Consider the following 23588-nt stretch of genomic DNA (forward strand, 5'->3'; position numbering starts at 1 on the left):
GAGGGTGAGGGTAAGGGGGGACGAACAGAGCGTTCCATGTTATGTCCTCGATGAATATCAGACCGCTTTTCAAACCCTTTGCAGAGGAGCTAATTAGATCCCTTCTCGTAGATCATCTAATGATAATGTTCACGTCCTAGTGGAGGAGAGACACTTGTTATCCGACACCGAGGTTGTACTCCGAGAGGCTAAGGCGGAATGGCAGCGTCCTTTCCGCATGACCGCCTCCACCAGCCTCGGCCTGCAGTGACAATCTGGCATCACACTTTTTTTTTTGTCCAGTTAAAGCAAACCTAAGGCTTATGTTTTCAAACGTAGGCCGATAATGTGTAAATCATAAAGCATGCACCTTATCACCGCAATGTTCTTAACATGCGCAAAGCAAGGCGACATAAAATGACTACCATGGTCTATGTCATGTATGAAATGGTAGTGTGTGGCATTTACGACAGCTGGTTTCTGCTCCTACTGCAGGGATCTGGAGGAGCGCATCCACCTCTTCTGTTTCAGCGATGCGCAGCCGTGCCGCATGACTCACAACGGCAGAAATGGCACGGATGTAAACAGGGGGCGGGCTCAGGTAAGCCTAAACTGTACCTGTCCAGCCAATGGGGCGCCGCGTTTCGATGACCGTCTCAAATCTCGCGGTTTTCATTGGTCCTCCGTACGTCGATATGCTGCAAGAGCGAGGCGCAGCTTCGCAATTAGGCTACACCGCGGAACGGAGGAGAGGGGGAAAAAATGATTAATCTGTCAAAGGCGAATTTGTGTTTAGGATGAGACCGCTCTAACATGCAGCCGAGTGGAACGAAGCCCACGGGCGAACACAATTAATGCACAAGAATTAGAGATCAAGCTGATGCACCGCCATAGCAGGTGGTGCTTGTGTAATCGTCCAGGGTCTTGTCACTCATCTTCTCCGCCTGGTCTGCGCGTCGTTTCAGCACTGGACAGCGACCTGCTCCATCGGACACTGATATCACTGAGGGAATCCTGAGGCGGGGTAGGCCCACAATAATATGGGATTGTTGCTGTAATATATCTTTAGTGGACACCATTTTTTTTACGTTTGTCAACGTTATCTGCATGTAGCGAGCGATGCTTTGTTTTGCCCTTAATAAGTGACATTCGTGCATGATTGGTGGAACCTCGAGCCCACGGGTTTGTTCAACGAGACTATATGGAGCCTATAGAGCTCCACTCACCAAATGCCCTTGAAAGTATAGGCTTCGTGCTGTTGGCTCTGTGTTTGTATGTGTGTATGTCTTTGGTTATGTGCAAAAGAGAGGGAGAGAGGTTATGGTGGTAAGCAACTGCGCAATTGTCTGTCCCTGTCTGTTCATATCTCTCTTTTCTGCACCTCTCTCTGTCCCTGTTCCTCCCCCCCCTCTCTTTCTCTCTTTCCTCCGCTTCCACAGTCAGTCCGACCCTCGCTTGGCTCGGGGGCAATGCGCGGCTAGATGACTTCACTACATCAACAAGCACCGCGGTATCCTGGACTAATATAGCAGCGTCATAGCCCCCCCCCCCCTTCCTCTCTCTTCATTTCCATTCGCTGATTCCGATTCCACCCGTCTAAAGGCACCATGGGAAACCGTGGCATGGAGGAGCTGATCCCGCTGGTCAACAAGCTGCAGGATGCCTTCAGCTCCATCGGTCAGGCTTGCAACCTGGACCTGCCGCAGATCGCAGTGGTCGGTGGCCAGAGTGCAGGAAAGAGCTCAGTGCTGGAGAACTTTGTAGGCAGGTAAAATTGACCACCAGAAATAGGATAATCCCTTCTCCAGTTAACCTTGAGGATGACATAAGAGGCCTATGGGGCCTATCTCTCTGTGCAGCTTTCAAACTATCTCTCCCCAGCTTAAAGTCGGTGCTGTTGCACTATTGTGTGAAGCAGGGACCTTCAATTATGTTATGTGCAGTATACATATTTTACACACACCACTGTCTTGGGCTATTGACAGAGGAGGAAAAGAGGTAGGCTATTTGGGTTACTGCAGCACCTTGGAGATTTCAGCCCAATCAGAACCAGCTGCAGTCAAGCTCCTTCACAGTGCTAGAAATATCCATCTCTTTACAGTTCCCAAGCATCCTTTGTCAGGCATTAATATGCCGTTGACCCCATAAAAATGACGTCATGTTCTGTGCTCTATAATATGCAGATTGCAGATCGCTGCATGTGACCATTTTAAAACACCATCCGACTGTACATGTCGGCTCCCACTGCTGAAAACCTTAGACTGAAAACACACATGCATATTCATCATCTCGCCCCGGGTTTTAGTCACTCACAACAACAAAATTATGAGCAGACTCATTTTTTTATTTTTCAAAATACGGATCAAAATCATTTTCCAACCAGGAGTGGGATTATGTTGGTAACACCAATTCCAGTGTTCATTTCAGTTAAAAAAAAAAGAAGAAAAATATCAGAAACCGAGGCATACAGCATCGCTGTCTCACAACTGCTATATTATGTGCTTTTGTCTGCTCAGTAATATAGACTTAGACTGCTTAGACTTAGACTTCTCTTTATTGATCCTTTGGGATGACTCCCGCAGGAAATTGAAAGTTCCAGCAGCAGTTTTTAGCAAGAACAAAGAAATAAAAAATAGATAAAAAGACAGTATAAAGACAACAAAATCAACAAAATACCAATAAAAATTATAACAACTATAAGAACATTTGTCAAATAAGCAAAGAAAAGACCATAAATTATTATTAAAGTGTCAGTGTTTAGTCCAGTGTTAAAAATGATTATAAAGTGACCAGGTGTGAATTTAAGTCCAGGTGTGCATGTATGTATATGTATGTATGTATGTATGTATGTATGTATGTATGTATGTATGTATGTATGTATTGTCCTCTCTGCCCTATTTCCTCCTCCCCCCTAGTGAGGAGTTGTAGAGTCTGATGGCATGAGGGACAAAGGAGTCCTTGAGTCTGTTGGTCCGGCACTTGGGAAGGAGCAGCCTTCCACTGAACCGGCTCCTCTGGGTGCTGATGACGGTGTGCAGGGGGTGGCTGGCATTGTCAGTAATGTCCAGCAGTTTGTCCAATGTCCTCCTCTCTGCCACCGTCACCAGTGAGTCCAGCTTCATGCCGACCACAGAACGGCCCGCCTGATCAGTTTATCCAGCCTGTGGGTGTCCTTCTTTGATATGCTGCCCCCCCAGCACACCACAGTGTAGAAGAGGACACTGGTGACCACAGACTGGTAGAACATCCACAGCAGTTTGCTGCAGATGTTAAAGGAGCACTGTTCTGTTTTATAGCCTTGCATTTTAAAGAGATAATGAGGACTAGTTAATATCAAACATTTTCAAAGAATTAACTCTCTAAATTGATTTACTATAGCGTTTATTTTGCTGTGCACTGCATACATAAAAATCCGTTTATATGCCATGGAGAGTGCTGCTCAGCCTGTGAAACCAAATGTATAATGTCTTACACCTTTTGTGGCTCTGTAGGGTGCTGATGATGTGATCAGGGTTATTTATGATGATGTCATCCGGGTTATTTGAGTCAGGCTTTAGACTCCAAATATTTCCCTGAAAACATGCATTACAAACTGTTGGGTATTAATGTTTAAAGATGAGAGCAGGGAAGGTCTACTGAAAGATGCAATTGAGTTGCATTATGGAAAATGTAGGTTCCAGTGTTTTTCCGAGCTTGACACATAGTAAGGACTTAAAGTCAGAATGTCTCGGCCTATGCTGCTGAAATTTTGACCACTATTCAGTTTGTCTTTCACAAGCTTGTCTTAGTGTGTCCACACAGTTCCTGTGTGCAGTGTTAACATACATGTGTGCTGTCCCAGATGGATGCATTGATTTTGTCCTGTTCCAGCCCTCATTTAGAGTCGTGATGCTGAGTAATGGTCCATCTGTCCAGAAATGGCTCTGCACAGCGCTGAATGGACAAGTAGTGGGCTCGTCTTTCTTTAACTGATTGAGGGAGCTCTGAGGGTCAGTATGTGTTAGTAAGGTTTTCTTGGAATAGACCTTTAGCATGGCAGGGGGCTGTGATAGTTGTCAGGTGTAGCGTGCTCATGCGTGCATGCACACACACAGTAGTGGACACACATTCACACACGCACAAAACAACTTATTGTGGAATCCCTTAGGAAATGGTGTAGTCATTGTTTTTAAAGAAGAAAGCTCCTTGTCAGCGATGCAGCTCTTCATTTTGACCTGTCGCTTACCAGGTCCGATTTTTTTTTTTTTTTTTTTTTTTTTGGTACTGTTGGAGCACTTTAGGTGCAGCCGAAGCTAAAAAGCAACAATAATTGCTTCCCCTCAGACTATGTTGAATTGATGTACCAGATTAGTGACATTGAAGGGTCTACAGTACCTGGCATGCCATTACGTAGGGTATAATTATAACAAATGTGCCCTTCAAGAGTTTTAAGGGAAAAAGCCTGGAGATGAAGATAAGTCTTATGCCACCATTTTCCATTCCTACACTCTTTGATACATGGTTTACATTGGCTGTGGTTTGATAATAAGTTTTGATCGCTGTCTTTTCTCAGGGACTTTCTGCCCCGTGGATCTGGTATTGTCACCCGCAGGCCCCTGGTTCTGCAGCTTATCAGCGCCACTGCAGTGGGCGCACACACATTTGAACACCCCACACATGCACACACACACACACACACACACCACACACACACACACACCACACACACACACACACACACACACACACACACACACCCACACACACACACACACACACACACACACACACACACAAATATGCAGCATCTCCCTCTCTTCTTTTTAAATGGTACTGTTTTTTTTTCTCTTGCTTTTTTCCCTCTCACTCTGGCATAATTTTTCTCTCAAACACATGCAGCTCACACGCAACACTAATCCTCATTATATATTCTTCATTTTTCATCCTCAGAATGGGCTGAATTCCTCCATTGCAAAGGGAAGAAGTTTACAGACTTCGATGAGGTCCGCCAGGAGATTGAGGGAGAGACGGACCGTGTCACAGGGGCCAACAAAGGCATATCTCCAGTCCCCATCAACCTGCGGGTTTACTCCCCTCACGGTGTGAAGCCATAACTTAGCCTCCTTCCTTTCACTGTCAAGTAACAGCACACAATAACACTTTTGCGTCAAGGTAGACGGTGACAAGATGTGAGTCATCATACTCTCACTCTTTCAATTATTAACTGGCATAACATGATTTAAATTATATATAAATATATAAATTATAAATAACTGGCTAGAAACAAAGAATGTGGTTTTTCAAGCAAAATAATTATACAGCATATGAATTTATTTCTATAATATTGAGGAGATAAAAGAGACTGTGTAACAGGTCCTTTAATGGCTCTATGGTAATATGTCTGAATATAGCAAATTCCTATGCAAGGCTATTCTGATGCTATAGTGATGCTGCACTGATTGTATACAGATACTATATACATGCTATACAGATGCTATTGATGCTGTGTGTGATGTCCTTGAATTGTTGGCACTGTGATGCTGTCCTTTATAACCAGAGCCTTTAAATGAAGTGAATTTTAGATGATTAGTTTACTATTAGTTTATATTTTCTGGTTGAAAAACTGATAGCATGCACAGTGAACATCCAAGAACGTTGGAATTATATCTTTAAATGTGTAGATACAGAGTACTGGTTATTTGACAATTAATAGCAAGGCCTAAAAGAAAAACATTCTCATCTTCATTTTTTATTTAAATTAACTTCAGGTTTGAAGTTAGGGGGGAATTGTTTCTATTGACGAAGCACTCACACACCAGATTGTGTATGTGGTATACACACGGTATGTGCAATTTAAAGTGACTTCCCTAGTGATTCTTACAGAATTTCCAGCGGTTTTGCTTCTAGATGGGGTTGCACCAGCTGTTATCAAGTACAAACACATAGCCCACATATGATACAGTTAAGTGACTACCAAATGGAGATTCACACATCACTAAATTTAAACAAGTTTCATCAGACAAATGTAGAGGTTTGTTGTTACTACATATTTACACCAACCAACTCTCAGGTGTAGCTAACTGTGGCGTCGGCAACCTAACAGAACTAACTGACAGAAAATGTTCGCTAACATACAACCTCTTTAGATTGAAGAGTAGAAGAGGATAATATGGAATGTGGTCAACATTTCTGACCTCACAATTGATTGAAATACTATTCAAACTGGGAAGATTTGAAATACCTCAAACTACTAAACATGTTGCCAATAAATGCCTGTCCCAGCTAATTAAAACATAAAGGAAATAATGAAGGTCCACCTTTGACGACCAATAATGCCACAGAAATGTCACACAGGTATTGCCAGTTATTATTAAAATGCATTCCTGTGTGTGTGTGTGTGTGTGTGTGTGTGCAGTGCTGAACCTGACTCTCATCGATCTGCCGGGGATCACCAAGGTGCCGGTTGGAGACCAGCCTGTGGACATCGAGCAGCAGATCAGGGACATGATCCTGCAGTTCATCACCAAAGAGAGCTGCTTGATCTTGGCCGTCACTCCGGCTAACACTGACCTGGCCAACTCTGACGCTCTCAAACTGGCGAAGGATGTCGATCCACAGGGTAAGGCGAGGGCATGATGGCATGGAAAGAATATTAGGAGTGAAGGGGAGATGTAGAAAGTGGAATGGAAGTACACTAAGCACGTAAAAGGTGGCCTTGTGGTTTGTGAGACTGACCTAAAAGTTGTTGAATCTCTGTTAGTGTCTGACCTTGTCTTTTGATCTCTCTGAATGTGGAAACAGAATTTCCCCTCAGGAATCGATCAAGTGTCACAATATTATTAGAAGCGAGGGGCTGAGAGAAAGCGAACGTGGAGAAGAAGTAGGGCATTAAAATATAAATGAGGAGAAGTAAGGAGAGAGGAAAAAGAAAATCATGAAGAAATGTAAAGAAACACAGACAATTTGAGGTGAAGGAAAAAGAGACAGTGGAAGTGGGAAAATGAGCAAGGATAACAAAGGACTCAACTGAATGTATTGCCCAAAGAGTTTGTCCTTCAGACAAGAGAGGAGGATGAATTGGCAAGGAAGAGGAGGACTTGAAAAAACATAACCTTGTGGGAGGGATGAATAATATTGGACAAGGAGAGTGAGGTGGAAGAATCGGGAGATGGGATGCTAGCAGCCAAAGATGCCTCCAAAGGATATTGTGGCGAAATGAAATATGAGTAAAGAAGAAAAATGAAATAGGGGAGAAAGAATTAATAAAGAAAGGAAGGAAATGATACAAAGCTGCATTAGGAACTGGGTAAGTGTGACATCTTGAAAGTGCTATTTTTTTTTTTATAACAGATTACATTTACAGTAAGAAACCTGTACCAGTAAGTGTTGCTTTTATACTGAGGAGAGTGAACCACATGCTTAATCAATTACAAAAAATGGTGCCTTTAACCTTCCAAAAAGAATTTCTAGATGTCTATTATATCCTTTTATTCTCTTTTTGACTCCTTTTCTAGGTTTGAGGACTATTGGAGTAATCACAAAACTGGATTTGATGGACGAGGGCACAGATGCTCGAGACATACTGGAGAACAAGTTGCTGCCGCTGCGAAGAGGTGTGTGTGTGTGTGTGTTGTGTGTGTGTGTGTGTGTGTGTGTGTGTGTGTGTGTGTGTGTGTGTTGTGTGTGGTGTGTTGTGTGTGTTGGTGTGTGTGTGTGGTGGTGGTGTGTGGTGTGTGGTGTGTGTGTGGTGTGTGTGTGTGTGTGTGGTGTGTGTGTGTGTGTGTGTGTGTGGTTTGTGTGTGTGTGTGTGTGTGTGTGTTGTGTGTGTGTGTGGTGTGTCGTGTGTCGTGTGTCGTGTGTCGTGTGTCGTGTGTCGTGTGTCGTGTGTCGTGTGTGTGTTGTGCGCCAGTTCCTCTTGTCTGTGTATCAACTGTTTCACTTTCAAAATTACTCTCTGTGTTCTTACTGTAATCTTGGTGTTATTTTTGACAGCTCATTTACGTTTAGTAAACAAATCAGTGTAGTTGTCAAGACCATTTTTTTCCAGTTAAGAATTCTAGCTAAAATAAAGGCCTATCTTCCATCCAAAGACCTTGAAAAAGTCATCCATGCTTATATCACTGCTCGGCTGGATTATTATAATTCTTTATATATGGGTTTACAACATAAATCGGCTCCAGTTAGTCCAAAATGCAGCTGCTCGGCTTTTAACTAAAACAAAAAAAAGTGAACACATAACGCCAGTCTTGGCCCCCCTCCACTGGCTACCTGTCCGTTATAGGATAGATTTTAAGATTTTATTGCTTGTTTTTAAGGCCTTAAATGGTTTTGCAACATCTTATCTGGCTGATCTCTTATGCCATCATTCTCCAGTCAGAACGCTGAGGTCAACAAATCAGCTGCTCTTGGATGTCCCTAGGTCAAAACTAAAATATTAAGGGTGATAGAGCCTTTGCAGTGGGCGCCCCCACCCTACGGAACAACCTCCCCATGCATGTTAAAGCTGCACAGACCTTACAAACATTTAAATTGCTGCTTAAGAAGCACCTGTTTGCTGTAGCTTTTAACCCTCGTTAACCTGGATTCTGATGTTTTAAAGTGTTGTTTGTCTCCCTGTAATTCACTTTGGTTGTAGTAATTTTTATACTTTTTATTTATGTATTTGACATCGACCCTGTTCAGCACTGTGGTCAAGTGTTGTTGTTTTGAAATGTGCTATAGAAATAAAATTGACATTGACTTGTAATCTCAGTGTCTTATAACGCTGTCCTTGTTCCACCTTCTTTCACTTCCAGTGCTTGTTTTTTTTCTGATTATCACAATCATTCTGTCTCTGCCTTTGTCTCCTGGGATTATCATTCTTATTATTTTTCTCAATTTGTGCCATTTATCCATTCCCAGGTTATATTGGAGTGGTGAACCGCAGTCAGAAGGACATCGATGGGAGGAAAGATATCAAAGCAGCTCTGGATGCGGAAAGGAAGTTCTTCTTGTCCCACGCATCATACAGGCACATGGCTGAAAAAATGGGCACCCCACGACTGCAAAGAGTGCTCAACGAGGTGATCATAGATTTACTCCTGGTGCCCACAGTGCACTTTTCATAATTAATAAGAGAGCAACATTGTTTTTCCTCCGCTTCCATTGTACTGCACATTAGTGTGGGTGATGGAAGACTGTCAGTAGGTGGAAAATGCACTCACTGTTTCTAGTTCAGCTTCTAATAATTCATGATTTCACTCAGGCAGGCATCGCACATGCTATCTGCTTTTGTTACATTATCTACTGTATGGTTACAGTGAAATATACAGTCTTGATTGGTAAATCAAAATGCCAAGAACATAATTTACTCATTGATGCTCCTATGTGATTATAGTTTGTGTAATTTTTCTGGCTTGGTGTCTCCACAGCAATTGACCAACCACATCCGGGACACCCTGCCAGCTTTCCGCAGCAAGCTGCAGTCCCAGCTGTTAGCTCTGGACAAGGAGGCCGAGGAATACCGGGGATACCGACCCGATGACCCGTCCCGCAAAACCAAGCAGCTGTTGCAGTCAGTGCCCCATTTTTTCACAAGAGCATTTACATTTAGTTCAAAAAAACGAAGTATCCTGCACAATATCTGACCTCTGAAGAGATAATTACTTTCTCCCATGGCCCCCCATTGCTTATCAGCTCGTATTTTACATACTAAGTCATTGCTGGTCTTTTATTTATCATATTTGTTGTTTTTTTAGGATGGTGCAGCAGTTCTCTGTGGACTTTGAGAAAAGGATTGAGGGCTCAGGGGATCAGGTTGACACAGTTGAGCTGTCTGGTGGAGCGAAAATCAACCGCATCTTCCACGAGCGTTTCCCCTTTGAGCTGGTTAAGGTGACAATGTTGTACATAGAAGAAGATGGCACTGCAGAAAACAAGTGAAATAGTCTGGCTCAGGTGCAATTATCAAACCTGTTTCAAGTACGAATGGCTTCTTTTTTTCAATTTGAAGATCTGTTGGCTTAAAGTAGTCAAAGATAAATGTATTGAATCTCTACTGGAATCCCACTCATTTTTTTTAACTGTGGAATGTAAACGCCCTACAGGTAGCTAAAACTCTTTAATTCTCTGAAAAATAGAGTTCTATGTCCTCAATTATAGCTACGGCACTGACTCATCTGCCTTTTTTTGTCTTACCCAAAGATAGTGACGCTCATTTCTTGAACAAGAAATCGCAAAACAAAGGAAAATGCACAGGGAACAAGTTGAAATAATGACACCCCCAGTAGACTTTTTTTCTTCTCATGCTCAGTCTTTAAGGTTGAATATAAAACTAAATTACACTATTTGCAGTCTATTTTCTCCTCTCCTTTTCTTTGTTCTTTGTCCTGTTTCCTCCCAACTCAACCCATCTCTTATATTTTCTCTCTTCTATTTTCTATTGAATGATCCCTAAACAGCTTCACTATATTACATGTTCAAAATCAGTACAAATTCAGCTTCAATCTCTCTTTCTCTCTCCCATCTCTCTCATGCTTTCTCTTGTCAAGATGTAGCTCATATTTTGCAGTTTTACTTTTGTTCTCTGTATTCAGTGTTTCCACTCTCCCTCTCTCCCCTCTCCCCTCAGATGGAGTGTGATGAGAAGGAGATGCGTCGCGAGATCAGTTATGCCATCAAGAACATCCACGGTATCAGGTAAGAATGTGTACAGCAAACTATAAACGCTTTTGCACTACCGCCACATCATTTTTACCCCAAAGACTTACCCCAATTCTTCCAAATATTTGAAATATACCAACTAGTGATCCAATTACACTTGTCTTTCTGCTCGTTAGTATTACAAAGCTATAAATACATTCATTTCCAACCTAGACAGTCAAATATAATGATGTTGATGTGGCAAACATCATAACAAGATGTAACAGAAAATAAAATACAGAATTTGGTTAAAATACATGGTTTGGATGGGAATTTATACACAAGGGAGGAGCATGTTGTCTTTCTTTCTTTCTTTTCTTATGTTCAGCCCAGCCTCTCTCTGTGTTTCTATATTGGTTCAGCAGTGGTTAGCTACCACAACCAAAAGAATTGCCACCCATGCGAGAAATTTGACATTTAAAAAAACAACAACACATTAGCATGAATTCATCAACAAACAATAGCAGGTCCAGTATCCACCATGACATCAATACATGCTTTTTGCACAGACCCCTTTATTACTGCAACCACAGACTGCATAATGAACTAAAATACAGATCAAAACAAATTTTGCTTAAGCAGATGTCACCATAAAGGGAAAACAATTTCCTTCACAATTGTAACCTTTGTTCCCTTCCTCTTGGTGGGTTTCAGGACGGGACTTTTCACCCCAGACATGGCGTTTGAGGCCATCGTGAAGAAGCAGGTCATAAAGCTGAAGGGGCCCTGCGTCAAGTGTGTGGACATGGTCATCCAGGAACTGATTAACACCGTGCGCCAGTGCTCCAGCAAGGTAACTCGTGTGGTTCATCGGGGTTTGGAAGTTTGAGGGGAAGCAGGGAGGAAAAAAGGAAGGCTATTTGATAAAGCATGGGTGAAGAAAAAAAAGCATTCTCATGTTTTCAGTTTGTTTTTGAGTGTGGTTTTTAGTATACATTATTCTACATTCCTCATTATTGAAGTGAGTGATAAGCCGTGTGATGTGTTTTCAGCTGGATTGCTTCCCCATGCTGCGCGAGGAAACTGAGAGAATTGTGACTAGTCATATCCGAGACAGAGAGAGTCGGGCCAAAGACCAGGTAACACTCATTAGCTTGCAATTATGGCCATACACATCTGTTTATGAGGGAAGGTCTGCGACATGTATGCGCACATTATGCTAGTAGCCAGTTTTTTAAAACTATATCTGTCATTGTAATGTTGTGGAATTACAAACAAGGTACCAATTGATCAAATAGATTTCATATTAATACACATATTGAATGGCATATAATACATTTAAAGTAAATATGAAGCTACAACCTGCAGCTAATTAGCTTAGCTTAGCGCAAAGACTGGAAACAGAGGGAAACAGCTAGTGCTACATATTTACCGTATAAATGAGCGTAATGTAATATTTTTCCTGCATACCTCTACGACGTGTAGACAGCCAATCACCAGAATGATTAGATCTTGGTAGAAGCATGCTGCATGCTCATTGGCTCACTGACGCTGATGAGATTTGCTTCCTTAGGTATTAAAAATCATCAATATTGAATGACAAGGCATTTTTTTAAACTTGATACTAAGGAGGCAATTCGTTCAGTGTCTAAAAAGTATCAAAATTCGGTACCCAGCCATAAAAACTATTGAATTTCTCACTTCATGGTAAATGTTTTGTGTTTTTACAGGTTCTGCTGTTGATAGACATCCAGCTCTCTTACATCAACACTAACCACGAAGACTTCATTGGCTTTGCTAAGTAAAGACTACATCTGTTAGCGCCGCCATGATTAAATATTTAGGAAAACAAATGTTTAGGAGATCTCCTTATACCCCCGTCCTGTGTTTTTTCTCCTTCTCCCTCCTCTACACACACCTTTCCCACCCCGTCATCCTGTCTCTCCCGCCATCCTCTGCTTTGTTGTTTCTCCACCGCAGCGCGCAGCAGAGGAGCAGTCAGACTAATAAGAGCCAGAGTTCAGCAGGAAATCAGGTGAACATTTGTCATGTCTTGAATGTCACACATTAAACAGCGGAGCACAAGGTCAAGGGAGTACTGCACACCCACACAGCAGCAGGATGGCTACTGCAGGGAGGATAAAAGAGAACAAAGCTGAAATGAAAGAGATCTGATCCAAGACACTCTTTCTTTTTAGTCAATCTTTTGCATTGTACACATTTTATGTTACATACAATACATTCTATCTTTTATGTTTTCTTAGATATTATTATTATTATTTTATATTTTAGTCATGCATGGCACATTACATCAGTTGTGTACAGTGGTTTGTTTGCTTCTTTGGTTTTATGATTTTTATCTCAGTAAAATTACACTGGGTTCTATTACTTTATGCCACCATCATCACCGGTGTTGTTGTTGAGACATTTCCCTTTGTTTGAACCCTTCCTGTGTCATCAAGGTGCCACTTTGCATTTCATCCCCATCCCTTAGTGAGAATCTCAGCTGCCCTCTTATGGGTGTCTGTTGGTGAGTATTGCTCATTGTGGGTAATGGTTTGCAATGTCATTTGTGCCTGCAGTAACACTTCTGCCCATTGTGTGGTGCTCTCCAGCGCTGCTGCATAATCATTTTTCCCGTTCAAGAATGGCAAATTAGCTGAGTAAGCTACTGTTGGGCAGAGCCATTTTCTTTAAAACAAGTTGCACTAGAAAAGTTGCTTTTTTTTTTAGTGCCACGAGGTTTCTAAATCCCCCACATTCCTTCCTGTTGCAGGCCTCCTCTCCTCCCGCATCAGGCCTGATTGTAAGAGTTTTCTCTCTAACCGTTTACTGTCTAACACCCCCTCCACCCACCAGTGTCCGCAGACTACAGGGGGTTGCCAACTAGACATTAAATTATCCCTGGTTTGGCAGTTTTGGCAAAATATCATCTCAAAGGCTAAAAGTGTAAGAGATTTCTTTTAGTATCCTGCTAAGGATCCAGCCACAAAACAGCCCTGTAATTTTTGCCTATGACAGAAAGGCTTTGTAATAATTTGGGTAACCTCCCTAGTGAGTCTTAGGCGGTGCAAGACTGACAGTAATCTTACCTAATAATCACTTGGCCTTGGGTCACTGTGCCCCAAGGCCTGTTTGTGAGGGGCTTGTCGTGTTATTACCCCTAACACAGCTGACACACACATGCTTTATTGTGTGCTTGAAGCACTTAACACAATGGTCACTTAACAAGCTAACACTGGCCTCTGCTTGTGAAGCACACAGTTCCTTGAATGGGACTGCACTGAGACACAGTCACATGCTGGGCTCAGAGTGAGTCACAAAGACACAATGACACACCTAACCGGGTCTTCATACACATTTCATCGCAATCGATGCATTGATTACCTGCACAGATTCTTTTGGGCTAGCTTTCGCCATGATTTGTTTTTTTTTAATCGCTGCCAAGAACAACTCCTGCACACTGTCTTACTTGCAAAAGCTATAAAGTTTTAATCCTAGGCAACGTTTTAGTACTGGACCATCTCCAAGCCAGTACCGTTGCCTATTATTAAAACTTTATATTTTTTACAAATAAGACCGTGTGCGTGAGTTTTTCTTTGCAACTCTCTTGCACTACTTCTCCACCTCTTACTCACCTGTCTTACATTGTAGATGTATGTTTTTTTTCCAAATCTAAATAATTATGGATGAAGAGCTCCTGTCGTCTTCTTGTTTTTTGTGTGTGTGTTTTACTTGAATGACTTTCTGACCTCACTCTCCCATCAGGTCATTCGCAAAGGCTGGCTGACCATCAACAACATCAGCATCATGAAGGGGGGAGCCAAAGAGTACTGGTTTGTGCTGACTGCCGAGAGCCTCTCCTGGTTCAAGGATGACGAGGTCAGTTTAAAGTTGCAATCAGTTTTACAAAAGATCAGGATGGGGTGCTAAACACTTTATTGGTGGCGTCATGGGGCCAAGATTCCATAATAATCTTTCAGCATAGTGTAATTCAAGTAGTCTCTTCTTGGCTCTGTGTTCTGGCGTCAGAAAATCGAGCCGTGACGGTAGACTTTGGTCAACTCAAGGTCATTTCAAAGAGCAAGAGCGTTCCTATAGGCTTTTCTGCGCATGGATTGCCTGCGCGACAAAGAGAAGAGAGGGAGAGCTGCAGGAAGAGGTCTCACTATACTTCAAATACTGGCTTTACTTTGCATTTAACCCACTGCAGCTTTAAAGGTGGGTCCGATATAAATATGTGCCAGTTCTATGTTTTGCCTGATTGTGTCCTGGTGGAAAATAAATTACTTGTATGAAAAGTCCTGAAAATGGGAAAGGTAGTTTTTGTGGAATTGATCTTTATGTAATCAACTAAGACTGATGGATAATATACAGATGTTGTGCAGAATAAAACCAGCAGTTAACTTCATAGATGGTTAATAAATGACTCGTTATGACTTGTTTTTTAAAGCAGAATTTTATTAATCAAATTTTCATTATCATTGATAATACTGCACATCAAAAAGACAAACAACAGCATACTGTTTTGTGAGAAAAGCTCACCATTTGTACCACTCTGCATCAACAGGATGCAGCATTTCATCCGTGCTGCTGGCTTGTTCGGCGGGCTGATGTCTACCTGCCTGTCTGTGCCTGCTGTACAGGTTGGAGGATATTCTGCACAGCAAGTGTAGATAGGCAGACACACTGCAACTCCTTCAGCCAGTTGTTGGTGTTGTTGCTGCATGGTTGTTTGTTTATCAGACCTTGCTTAGTCTCTTGCTGGGGTGCAGTTCCACAAGAGATACACAGAGTGGAGTCTGTATTTGTGCAAAAAGACAAATTGATAGAGATAGCTTCAGCCTGGATTTTAAAGTAGGTTTTTTACATGTGGGTCCACTTTAATGTAGGTCAACTTAATATACAGTTTGGGAGCAACTTTCGAAGAGTCACTCTTACGTATGTGAAGAGTTTGGCCATGGTTTTTTGTCATTCACTTCTCCTTTCCATTCATCTTTCCCTTTGTCTCTGAGTTTCCCTTCTTTTCTGTCTTTCTTCCTTCCCCACCTCTTTCCACTGGGAGGCATTTGCTTCTTCTCTGCAAATTTGGAACAGTCCCAATCCCAACCAAATGTTCACTCAGACACCCAAAATATATGAACGCACACTCAGCCCTCAGACATCACATTCGCTACGTTAGTGTGGTAATGTAGGAAATTATAGACTCCGCTGGCTTTGCCTTGTATATTTCTGTTTACACCCTGTGAACTTTCTATAGTTGCATATGCATGCATGTACACACACACACACACACACACACACCCTTCTCCCTCTCTTGGTGTGGTTTGCAGTTACTTTGAAACTGCTTCCATTCTTAGCAGGAAAATCACGTTCAAAATGCACGATCAAGTTTTTGATCCAAACATCAGACTCCAATGTTTTGCAGAAAGGAACCCCTCTATTAAATATCAATATCTCCATTTCTGACCTTCAACTTCATAAGCAGCTATCACTCTATGACACTGAGTGACTGTTTTGTCCCTATATAATGGGTAACATTCCACAGTCCACTCTTTGACTTACCATACCACAAACCAACAACAGAAGAGCTTACAATAGACTAACACTCATTTAACTGAGCAGTCAAATGTAACACATCCTGTGTGTACATATATTTATGTACACTGTGGCTGTTGCTGATGTATTTCATGCACCATCTGCAGAGCACTTATCCTACCAGACAATTGCAGTTATTTGACACCACAGCACTAGTTTGCATCCTCAAAGCCTTAAAACTCAATTTTGGCCACCCACTGAAATAACTTCACTGGAGGTGTCTGACTGTATATTCAAACTCCACTTGATTGATTGTCCCTCGTTCCTTTGGCCTGCGTTAGATGCTTTGCAGCCGCCTTCGCTCCACCCCTTCAGTGGACCACATCTTCATCAGAGCACCAGGCCAGCAGCCTGCACACTTACTCATTCATGTTATAAAATTTTGTGAGCTTGACCATTTTGTGAGTTTGGGCTTTAAATCTTTTTTTTAATTTTTTTTTAGCATCCCAGCTCACAATTAAGATTCTTTTACCCCTTAATTTTCACAGCATGTTGTCAAATCTGCAGTTAGTGTTATAGTGGTAATGTATGTTTATTCCAAAAAAAAGAAGTGAAAAGGAAGTGGTGAGTGTTAGAATGCACTTAGGACAAAATACAGATTAATTTAGATCACATAATCACAGATTATAAAATAGATTTAAAAAAAAGCAAAAGGGGAGAAGGAAGGAACAGATGCAAAAAAAACACATCTTGGAGACTTGAAATACCAACAGAGAGACAGAAAGACAGAGAGAGCAACACAGAAAGACAGACTGACAGAAGACGGTCCATGCCCAGTCTAACCAATGTGCAGACTACTGTACACCAGTATGATAATGAACAGGTAGTCTGAACACTGGGTGGACGGAGCCGGAGTTAAGAGCCAGGCCTTGTGTGCTGTTTTCTGCCATTCCTGATGCTTGCGGGCGGCTCTCTCATCTCTGCCCTCCCTTCGCCCCTCTCCATTTTGGCAGCAAGGATCCCGTCTATCGAAAACCCCTCAAAACTGCAATTCGCCTCATCCGTGTATGCCGCCTTCCCCAGCCTTTTGGTGCACGTCTCTTGGCGTGTTTATTTTTTTTGGTAGACGTTTGAGCTCTGGGTCCCCTCGCGGTCCGTTTTGGTCACGCCGGCCATGAAGAGTATCCAGCCTTGACGTGGCATATTCGTTCAGACGACTGGGACAGACTGGCTGCACGTTCAGGGAGGGGATATTACAAAAAGAGGGAAAGAGAGAGACGGAAGGGGGGGGGGGGGGGTGAGTGAGTAAGAAAGAAGGAGAGAGAGGAAGAGGGAGGGGACCCGTGTGACCATATAAGGGCTGCAGTGACCCCTTGGGGAATACAACGTAGCCGAGTCTGCAGAGTTTACTTGTCTTCTCTTTCTTCTTCCCCACTCATCCTCTTTAACTCTTACCTGCGACCATCTACCACCTCTTCCCGCACCATCAGAACAGATCTGGCCTTTCTTCTGCAAATCTTTTGCAAATCCACTTTTGTGTTTCTTCTTCTTCTTCTTCTTCTTGGACTCTCCTCCTTTCGCCCGCCGTCTCTTTAACTTCTCCCTCCTTCCCTGGTTCTGTGTGCTGCTAAGCACTACCAGATGTTGAGTTTTAACGCCAGGCTGTCATTTAATCTCTCCCTCTCTCGCTCCCTCCAAAAAAAAAAAAAAATCAAGCAGGAAGTGGGCCCCTCTGGAATGGAAAGAAAAAATATTGAGAAAATATAGAGGGGGAGGGATAAAAAAAAAAAGACAGAGAGAGTTAGGAAAGATGGAGGCTAGGATGGAGTGTATAAAGGAGTTTCTCCAACCGAAGCATACATCACAGGGCCTCTTGGAATGTGTCGTAACCATCCTCGAGTTTCTACCTCAGATGATGAACATTGTGTTTGAGCCCTGGACCTCCGGTGGTTACATACCAGTGTACCTGTGTTTTCCTCGCCTTAACCAGTTTACTCAGCCTTTAGCTTCCAGCTCTCCGCGCCACAACGCACCGTGAAGAACGACTGTGTCTTGACCCACACTCTAATGACTTCCACATGTGCTCTCCTTCTCCCTTCTTTCTGCTTCCCCCTTCTCCACCCACTCCCCCCTCCTACCTTCCACTCTCATTTCTCCCCCATTCCTCCTCCCTCCTGTCACCCCCTTTCTTTTCGCTTACCCCCCCCCTTTAAAAACCTGATTTCACCTTACTCTTATGGACATATTCTTGCACAATTTGCACCAATTTCATTGCACAAGAATTCATGAAAATAACAAACGGAGCAAATTGCATTGGTCATAAAATGCGCTCATGATGCATACCTTCTGTTTTCCTCATTCACAGGAGAAGGAGAAGAAGTACATGCTCCCTCTGGACAACCTGAAAGTCCGCGATGTGGAGAAGAGTTTCATGTCCAGCAAGCACATATTCTGTATTTTCAATACAGAATCAAGGTCAGCTGTGAGATCGTAACATTATCATTTATTTTATTTTCATGTAGCTGTAAATAAAACTCTTGAAAGCAATCCCATGCGGTAGATGGAGTTTGAGAGTCCAAGGCCTGTGTGCTGGTGCGGCTGCTGAAATATGTTTTGGATTATGTGTTTAGTACAGTATGTATGTCTGCATGTACTGAATGCATTGTTGCAGGCTGGACAAGTTGCACCTATTTGTAAAAGATCTTCAGCTCAGTTTAGGTTGTCATTTAAATGTAGTGTGTTCAAGAATCACAAAGAAGTTGTTTACCTGACATTTTACAGTGAATTATTACTTGGAGGTTATAATAAAGAGTCATTTTAAAGCCTTGATGTTGTCAAACTAGGTTGAGGATAATAGAAAAGCTCTGACAGGACTGAAACCTATCTGTAAAACTGTATATAATGTTTAGTATCAGGGCTGGACTTTTAGTGATTGGTGCAGAACGTCCTGGAAAACATTTTATGGTACTTCAGTTTCTTCATCCCTTTTGGCTGGAAACCCAAGAAAGGGTTAAACAACAAAATATCCCACTTGGAAGGAGGCACATAAGCTAATACTGTCAATACTTCCAGATGTCAGAGTTTATATCTTTTTGTGGAACACTTTTTTTTTAACAATGGGAAGCCCTGTCTCCATGTTCCTAAATACTGAATCCCTAATCATTAGTTAGATCAAATTGTCATTTTTATTTAATTAAAGGCTGTCCTCCACTTGGTGTTGACTGCATATTCTCCTGTGGCATGGTTTTTAGGAATGTGTACAAGGACAATCGCACCCTGGAGTTGGCCTGCGACTCTCAGGATGATGTGGACAGCTGGAAATCGTCTCTTCTACGTGCCGGGGTCTATCCTGAGAAAGTCGTGGCGGTTAGCAAACACATTCATTCTCCATTTAATTGATCTTTTAATGCCTCTGGCAGTCGTCCAGGATTCATAGCACTGTAGTTACATTTGTAACTTTCTTTTCTTAGCTTTGTTTCCCCTTTTTATGTCTGATCCTAACGTATTAATATTAACTGTATTCACCTGTCCACTTTTACAATATTATTATTTCATTTCCTACCTTCTATTTTACTAATCTTTAGAATATTTGAAACCTTCCAAATTTGAAAAGATATGCAGGGCCATGCTGGACATTACACATTTTCAAAGTTTTCTAACATTTACATTTCACAGTGCATGCGTGTATTATATCTGAAAAACTGTAAGCATCCTGTGTGTGTGTCACATTCATTCAAAGCACCCAGTATCTCATGTAAATGTAGGCCCCTCTTTTCTCATTTAACCTTTTTTTTTTATTTGTCTCTCTTCTCCTTCCTCCCTCTTTAGGTTGAGAGTGAGACCACCACCGCCACAGAGAACTTCTCCATGGACCCTCAGCTGGAGCGTAAAGTGGAAACCATTCGTAACCTGGTGGACTCCTACATGGCTATTGTCAACAAGTGCATCCGGGACCTCATGCCCAAGACCATAATGCATCTCATGATCAACAATGTAAGAAAGGATTACTCAGATGTTCATTTATATGTGTTGTAAAGACAGCTTTCCTTTGCTGTTACTGTATTAAAGTAAATGTACCAATGCTATTAATGATGCTAATAGTGTTAGATGATAACCATCAGAAAGCCTGTACTTTTTATCTTCATTTTCATAATTTTGAGTCATCATCCTGCCCCACCTCTTTCTGCTGCTAGGTGAAAGACTTCATCAATGCAGAGCTGTTGGCCCAGCTGTACTCTGCAGGTGACCAGAATGCCCTGATGGACGAGTCCCAGGAGCAGGCCCAGAGGAGGGATGAGGTGCTGCGGACCCACCAGGCCCTGACAGAGGCCCTGGCCATCATCGGTGATATCTCCACCTCCACCATCACTGTCCCCATGCCTCCGCCTGTTGACAACTCTTGGGTCGGAGGACCTGGTAGTCGCAGGTAAAGTTACAAGAATTGAACTAATCCTATACACGCATTCTGTAACATTTTTGAATAAAACTTTTGTTAGCTGGGCTCTTTCTTTCCTAAACATTGTTTGGGACTGTATCCTTTTCCTCAGGTCTCCTCCATCCAGCCCCACTGCCCCAAGGAGGATGTCTTCAGGCCAGCGCCCGGCTCCCCGAGGGGCTCCGCCACCACCAAACCGCCCAGGACCCCTGGGGCCCTTCAATAACATTGCTGACAGCCCTCAGGCTCCCAGCCGCCCTAACAGGGCCCCTCCTAGCATCCCCAGGTAAATGCAACCTTCACTTGAACTTGTTTTGTCGGGGAGATGCACAAAATGCTCTTCAGGTGTCTTTATGAGGGTAGGGATGACTAAGACCCCCATTACTGCAATTTTAAAGTGGTATTGATATTCTCATTTAACTACTCGTTTTTGTTTTTAACAATCTTTACATCAATAATTTTGACTGTGTGTGAGACATTTAAGTTTTAAAACATAGCGTCTGTTTAATTTATGTGAAGACTGAATACTAATCTTGTCTCTTTTTTTGTCTCTTTTTATTTACTATTCTCTTCTCATTGTTCCTTTCTCATTCTTTTTTGGAAAATCTTGTCTGTCCTTTCCTCTTACACTTTTCATTACACATTATTTCTTGCATCATTCTCTACTGAAGTCGGCGGCCCCCGCCATCTCCTACAAGACAAGCTCCACCATAAACATCTAAATGGGCTTCTCATACACTTATCTTCCTCCCTCATTCACTCTATCCCTCCTCTATTAGCCATGGCTCTGCCATCCTGGTATCTCCTTAGTGCAGAGACTGAAGTCTTTGACCCCTCAACCCTCAATTTCCTGCCAGGTGACGATGCCCATATATCTATGTACAGTATGGTACTTGTCTTGTGGTGTATGTGTATGTGCGGTTGTTGCTCGCCTGTGGTCCAAGTTTGCTTAGCAGATCCACTACCCAGTATCAGTCCCTGGAACCTCCCTCTCACAAACCCCTCATCAAGTCAGCCACTACCCCCACTTGCTGCTTCTACATGAAAATATGCTTAGCAGTTATACTGCCCTACTCATTCCAAAATGCAGCATGGCACATAAGCTGCTTTTATTGCATGGGAGTGTGTGGATGTAGAGTGTGTGTGTTTTGTGTGTATGTATACATAAGGGAGGGACTAATTTGCCTATATGTAGGCTGGGTTTGATTTAGTATTGTGTTAATTTATTGTTTAATGCCCCTCAAGTGTTTATTATCAGCTGAATGTTCTCCTAGGAACAGAAGTTGTATCTAAGTGTGTGTGTGTGTGTGTGTGTGTGTGTGTGTGTGTGTGGTGTGTGTGTGTGTGGTGTGTGGTGTGTGGTGTGTGGTGGTGTGTGTGGTGTGTGTGTGTGTGTGTGTGTGTGTGTGTTGTGTGTGTGTGGAAAGTAATTCAGTGTACATGTATACAAGTGTGTGAGGAGGATACGTGTGCATGTGCTGTCCATCTGCACGTTTGTTGCCGTTTAAGTTGTATTTGTTTTCATGTCAAAGCTATCAATGATGAATCATACAAACCCTCGGGGGTAGATTTAATGTTGGACTTTTGTGAGTTGTTCCTGTGTTGTAGTAGCAGCCATACACACATAGCAAGGCTGAGGAGCACCTTCAGTATTCTCCATATGGAAACAGCCTCAATAATGCATTTAACCTCGTCATAGGTGTCTACCTGTGCTGTATCGATGGTCAAGTTGTGACCCTTGCAGCCTTAAGCTCAGATTCAGATGCTGACCTGTGAAAAGGACAACGACAAAAAATGTGTCAAAACACAAGTTCCTTCTTGAACGAACAAAGAACCTGCATTTACATGTTTCCATTTAGCCTTTTTCTCAGGTTTGAAACATGCAACTCCATGCCCATCACAAACTAGCGCTCTTTCTCAACTCTTCAAGCCTCTCTTATTTTCTCTTTTCTCACTACCATCAAAGCCAGTCAGTCAGCATCTCCATCAGAGCTTAAGGTGGTATTGTCAATGTTCAAGTGCTTCTCTGTCAGTTTGTTATTGTGTATGTGGGCCTAAACTGTGTTCTGATGTATATAGGTAATGATAAGGAGATACTGTACTTGTGGACTATTAAGACCATCACGGATCCTAGCGCTTTAATCGTTATCTGTGTCTCTATTCACTAAATGCTCTCTTCTCTCTAATTTAGACTGCCTTACTGGCATGAATTACAATTCTGTGTTGCCAAAGCTAAATGTAAGAAGAAAATTGGAAAGTTGAAAAAAAAAAAAATCTGCTGAAGACCAACAACAAAATAGTTCCATTTGTAGTGAGATGGCATTGTTTAGGAAAAGGCCGAAATGATAAACTGGGGAATTGCATCAGTTGTTATTTTCTGTGTCTCTGTATCTCTCCTCAATAAACTTCTTCCTCATAATGTCTCACTTTGTCTCACTTTGACTCTTTATTGCTGAAGCACACTGGGTTTTAGTATATAGAAGCCTATTTACCTAATAATATGTTGTTTATGAATAGTATGCTACAGCTTGCTTGCTTACTTATTGATATATACCGAAACAATGTATTCTCGGTAAGTAAATATAGTAATTTTACAGTAAATTCTGTGACGGCCTATTGTATGAATATTACAGCAAAACTAGAGTAATTATAGGTAAGAAAATAAACTTATACCAAATTACTTCTTCAAGACCAAGTTGTAGTAAGTAATTTCATTTGGTAGGATTTGGTAGTAATGTGTGTGTGTATATAATACTATGTATAATGCATTCTATAGAAGACAAAAAACCCTAATGGGATTTACTGCAGAGTCCAAGCACGTTTCACTGCCACCAGTCATGTGATGGCAGTAGAAGCCTATGTACAGTTTTTTCAGTCATTTAGCACACATTGTTTGCACCGAGTGTTTTGATTTCAATGGAGTTTGAGAGCTCGATCAGAGGGAAAAACAGGTAAGCTACAATAAATAATTTACTAGGTAGCATGTTAATGTCCTATTGGGACTGCCCTGGGGTTACAGTAGCTGAAGTGCATGTAG

General features: G+C 42.2%; 1 protein-coding gene across 2 annotated transcripts; it reads left to right on the plus strand.

The window, feature by feature from the left end:
• Nucleotides 1–679: 679 nt before the first annotated feature.
• On the plus strand, nt 680–22974 carry dnm3b (dynamin 3b). Of its 2 annotated transcripts, none has more exons than XM_032530590.1 (21): nt 680–1003; nt 1419–1747; nt 4532–4605; nt 4909–5058; nt 6374–6577; nt 7473–7571; nt 8860–9020; nt 9369–9511; nt 9696–9831; nt 10568–10635; nt 11293–11431; nt 11631–11717; nt 12309–12379; nt 12559–12613; nt 14347–14460; nt 18482–18591; nt 19368–19482; nt 19945–20109; nt 20310–20542; nt 20664–20837; nt 21223–22974. In XM_032530590.1, exons 2-21 carry the CDS (start codon nt 1587–1589, stop codon nt 21263–21265), a joined length of 2502 nt encoding a protein of 833 aa, XP_032386481.1. In that variant the 5' UTR covers nt 680–1003; nt 1419–1586; the 3' UTR covers nt 21266–22974. The 2 variants fall into 2 exon arrangements, with proteins under 2 accessions (XP_032386481.1, XP_032386479.1); XM_032530588.1 differs by having other exon boundaries at nt 4532–4602; nt 4906–5058.
• Nucleotides 22975–23588: the final 614 nt, after the last annotated feature.

The sequence above is a fragment of the Etheostoma spectabile genome, chromosome 12 (assembly GCF_008692095.1).
Source record: "Etheostoma spectabile isolate EspeVRDwgs_2016 chromosome 12, UIUC_Espe_1.0, whole genome shotgun sequence".
NCBI lineage: Eukaryota > Metazoa > Chordata > Actinopteri > Perciformes > Percidae > Etheostoma > Etheostoma spectabile.

What these genes read in the sequence shown, in the direction of transcription:
- dnm3b (XM_032530590.1), top strand. Translation starts at nt 1,587, where the DNA reads ATGGGAAACCGTGGCATGGAGGAGCTGATCCCGCTGGTCAACAAGCTG. An exon ending in GCTTATCAGCGCCACTGCAG is followed by an intron (nt 4,606 to 4,908) that starts TGGGCGCACACA and finishes TTTCATCCTCAG; the next exon opens with AATGGGCTGAATTCCTCCAT. An exon ending in GCGGGTTTACTCCCCTCACG is followed by an intron (nt 5,059 to 6,373) that starts GTGTGAAGCCAT and finishes GTGTGTGTGCAG; the next exon opens with TGCTGAACCTGACTCTCATC.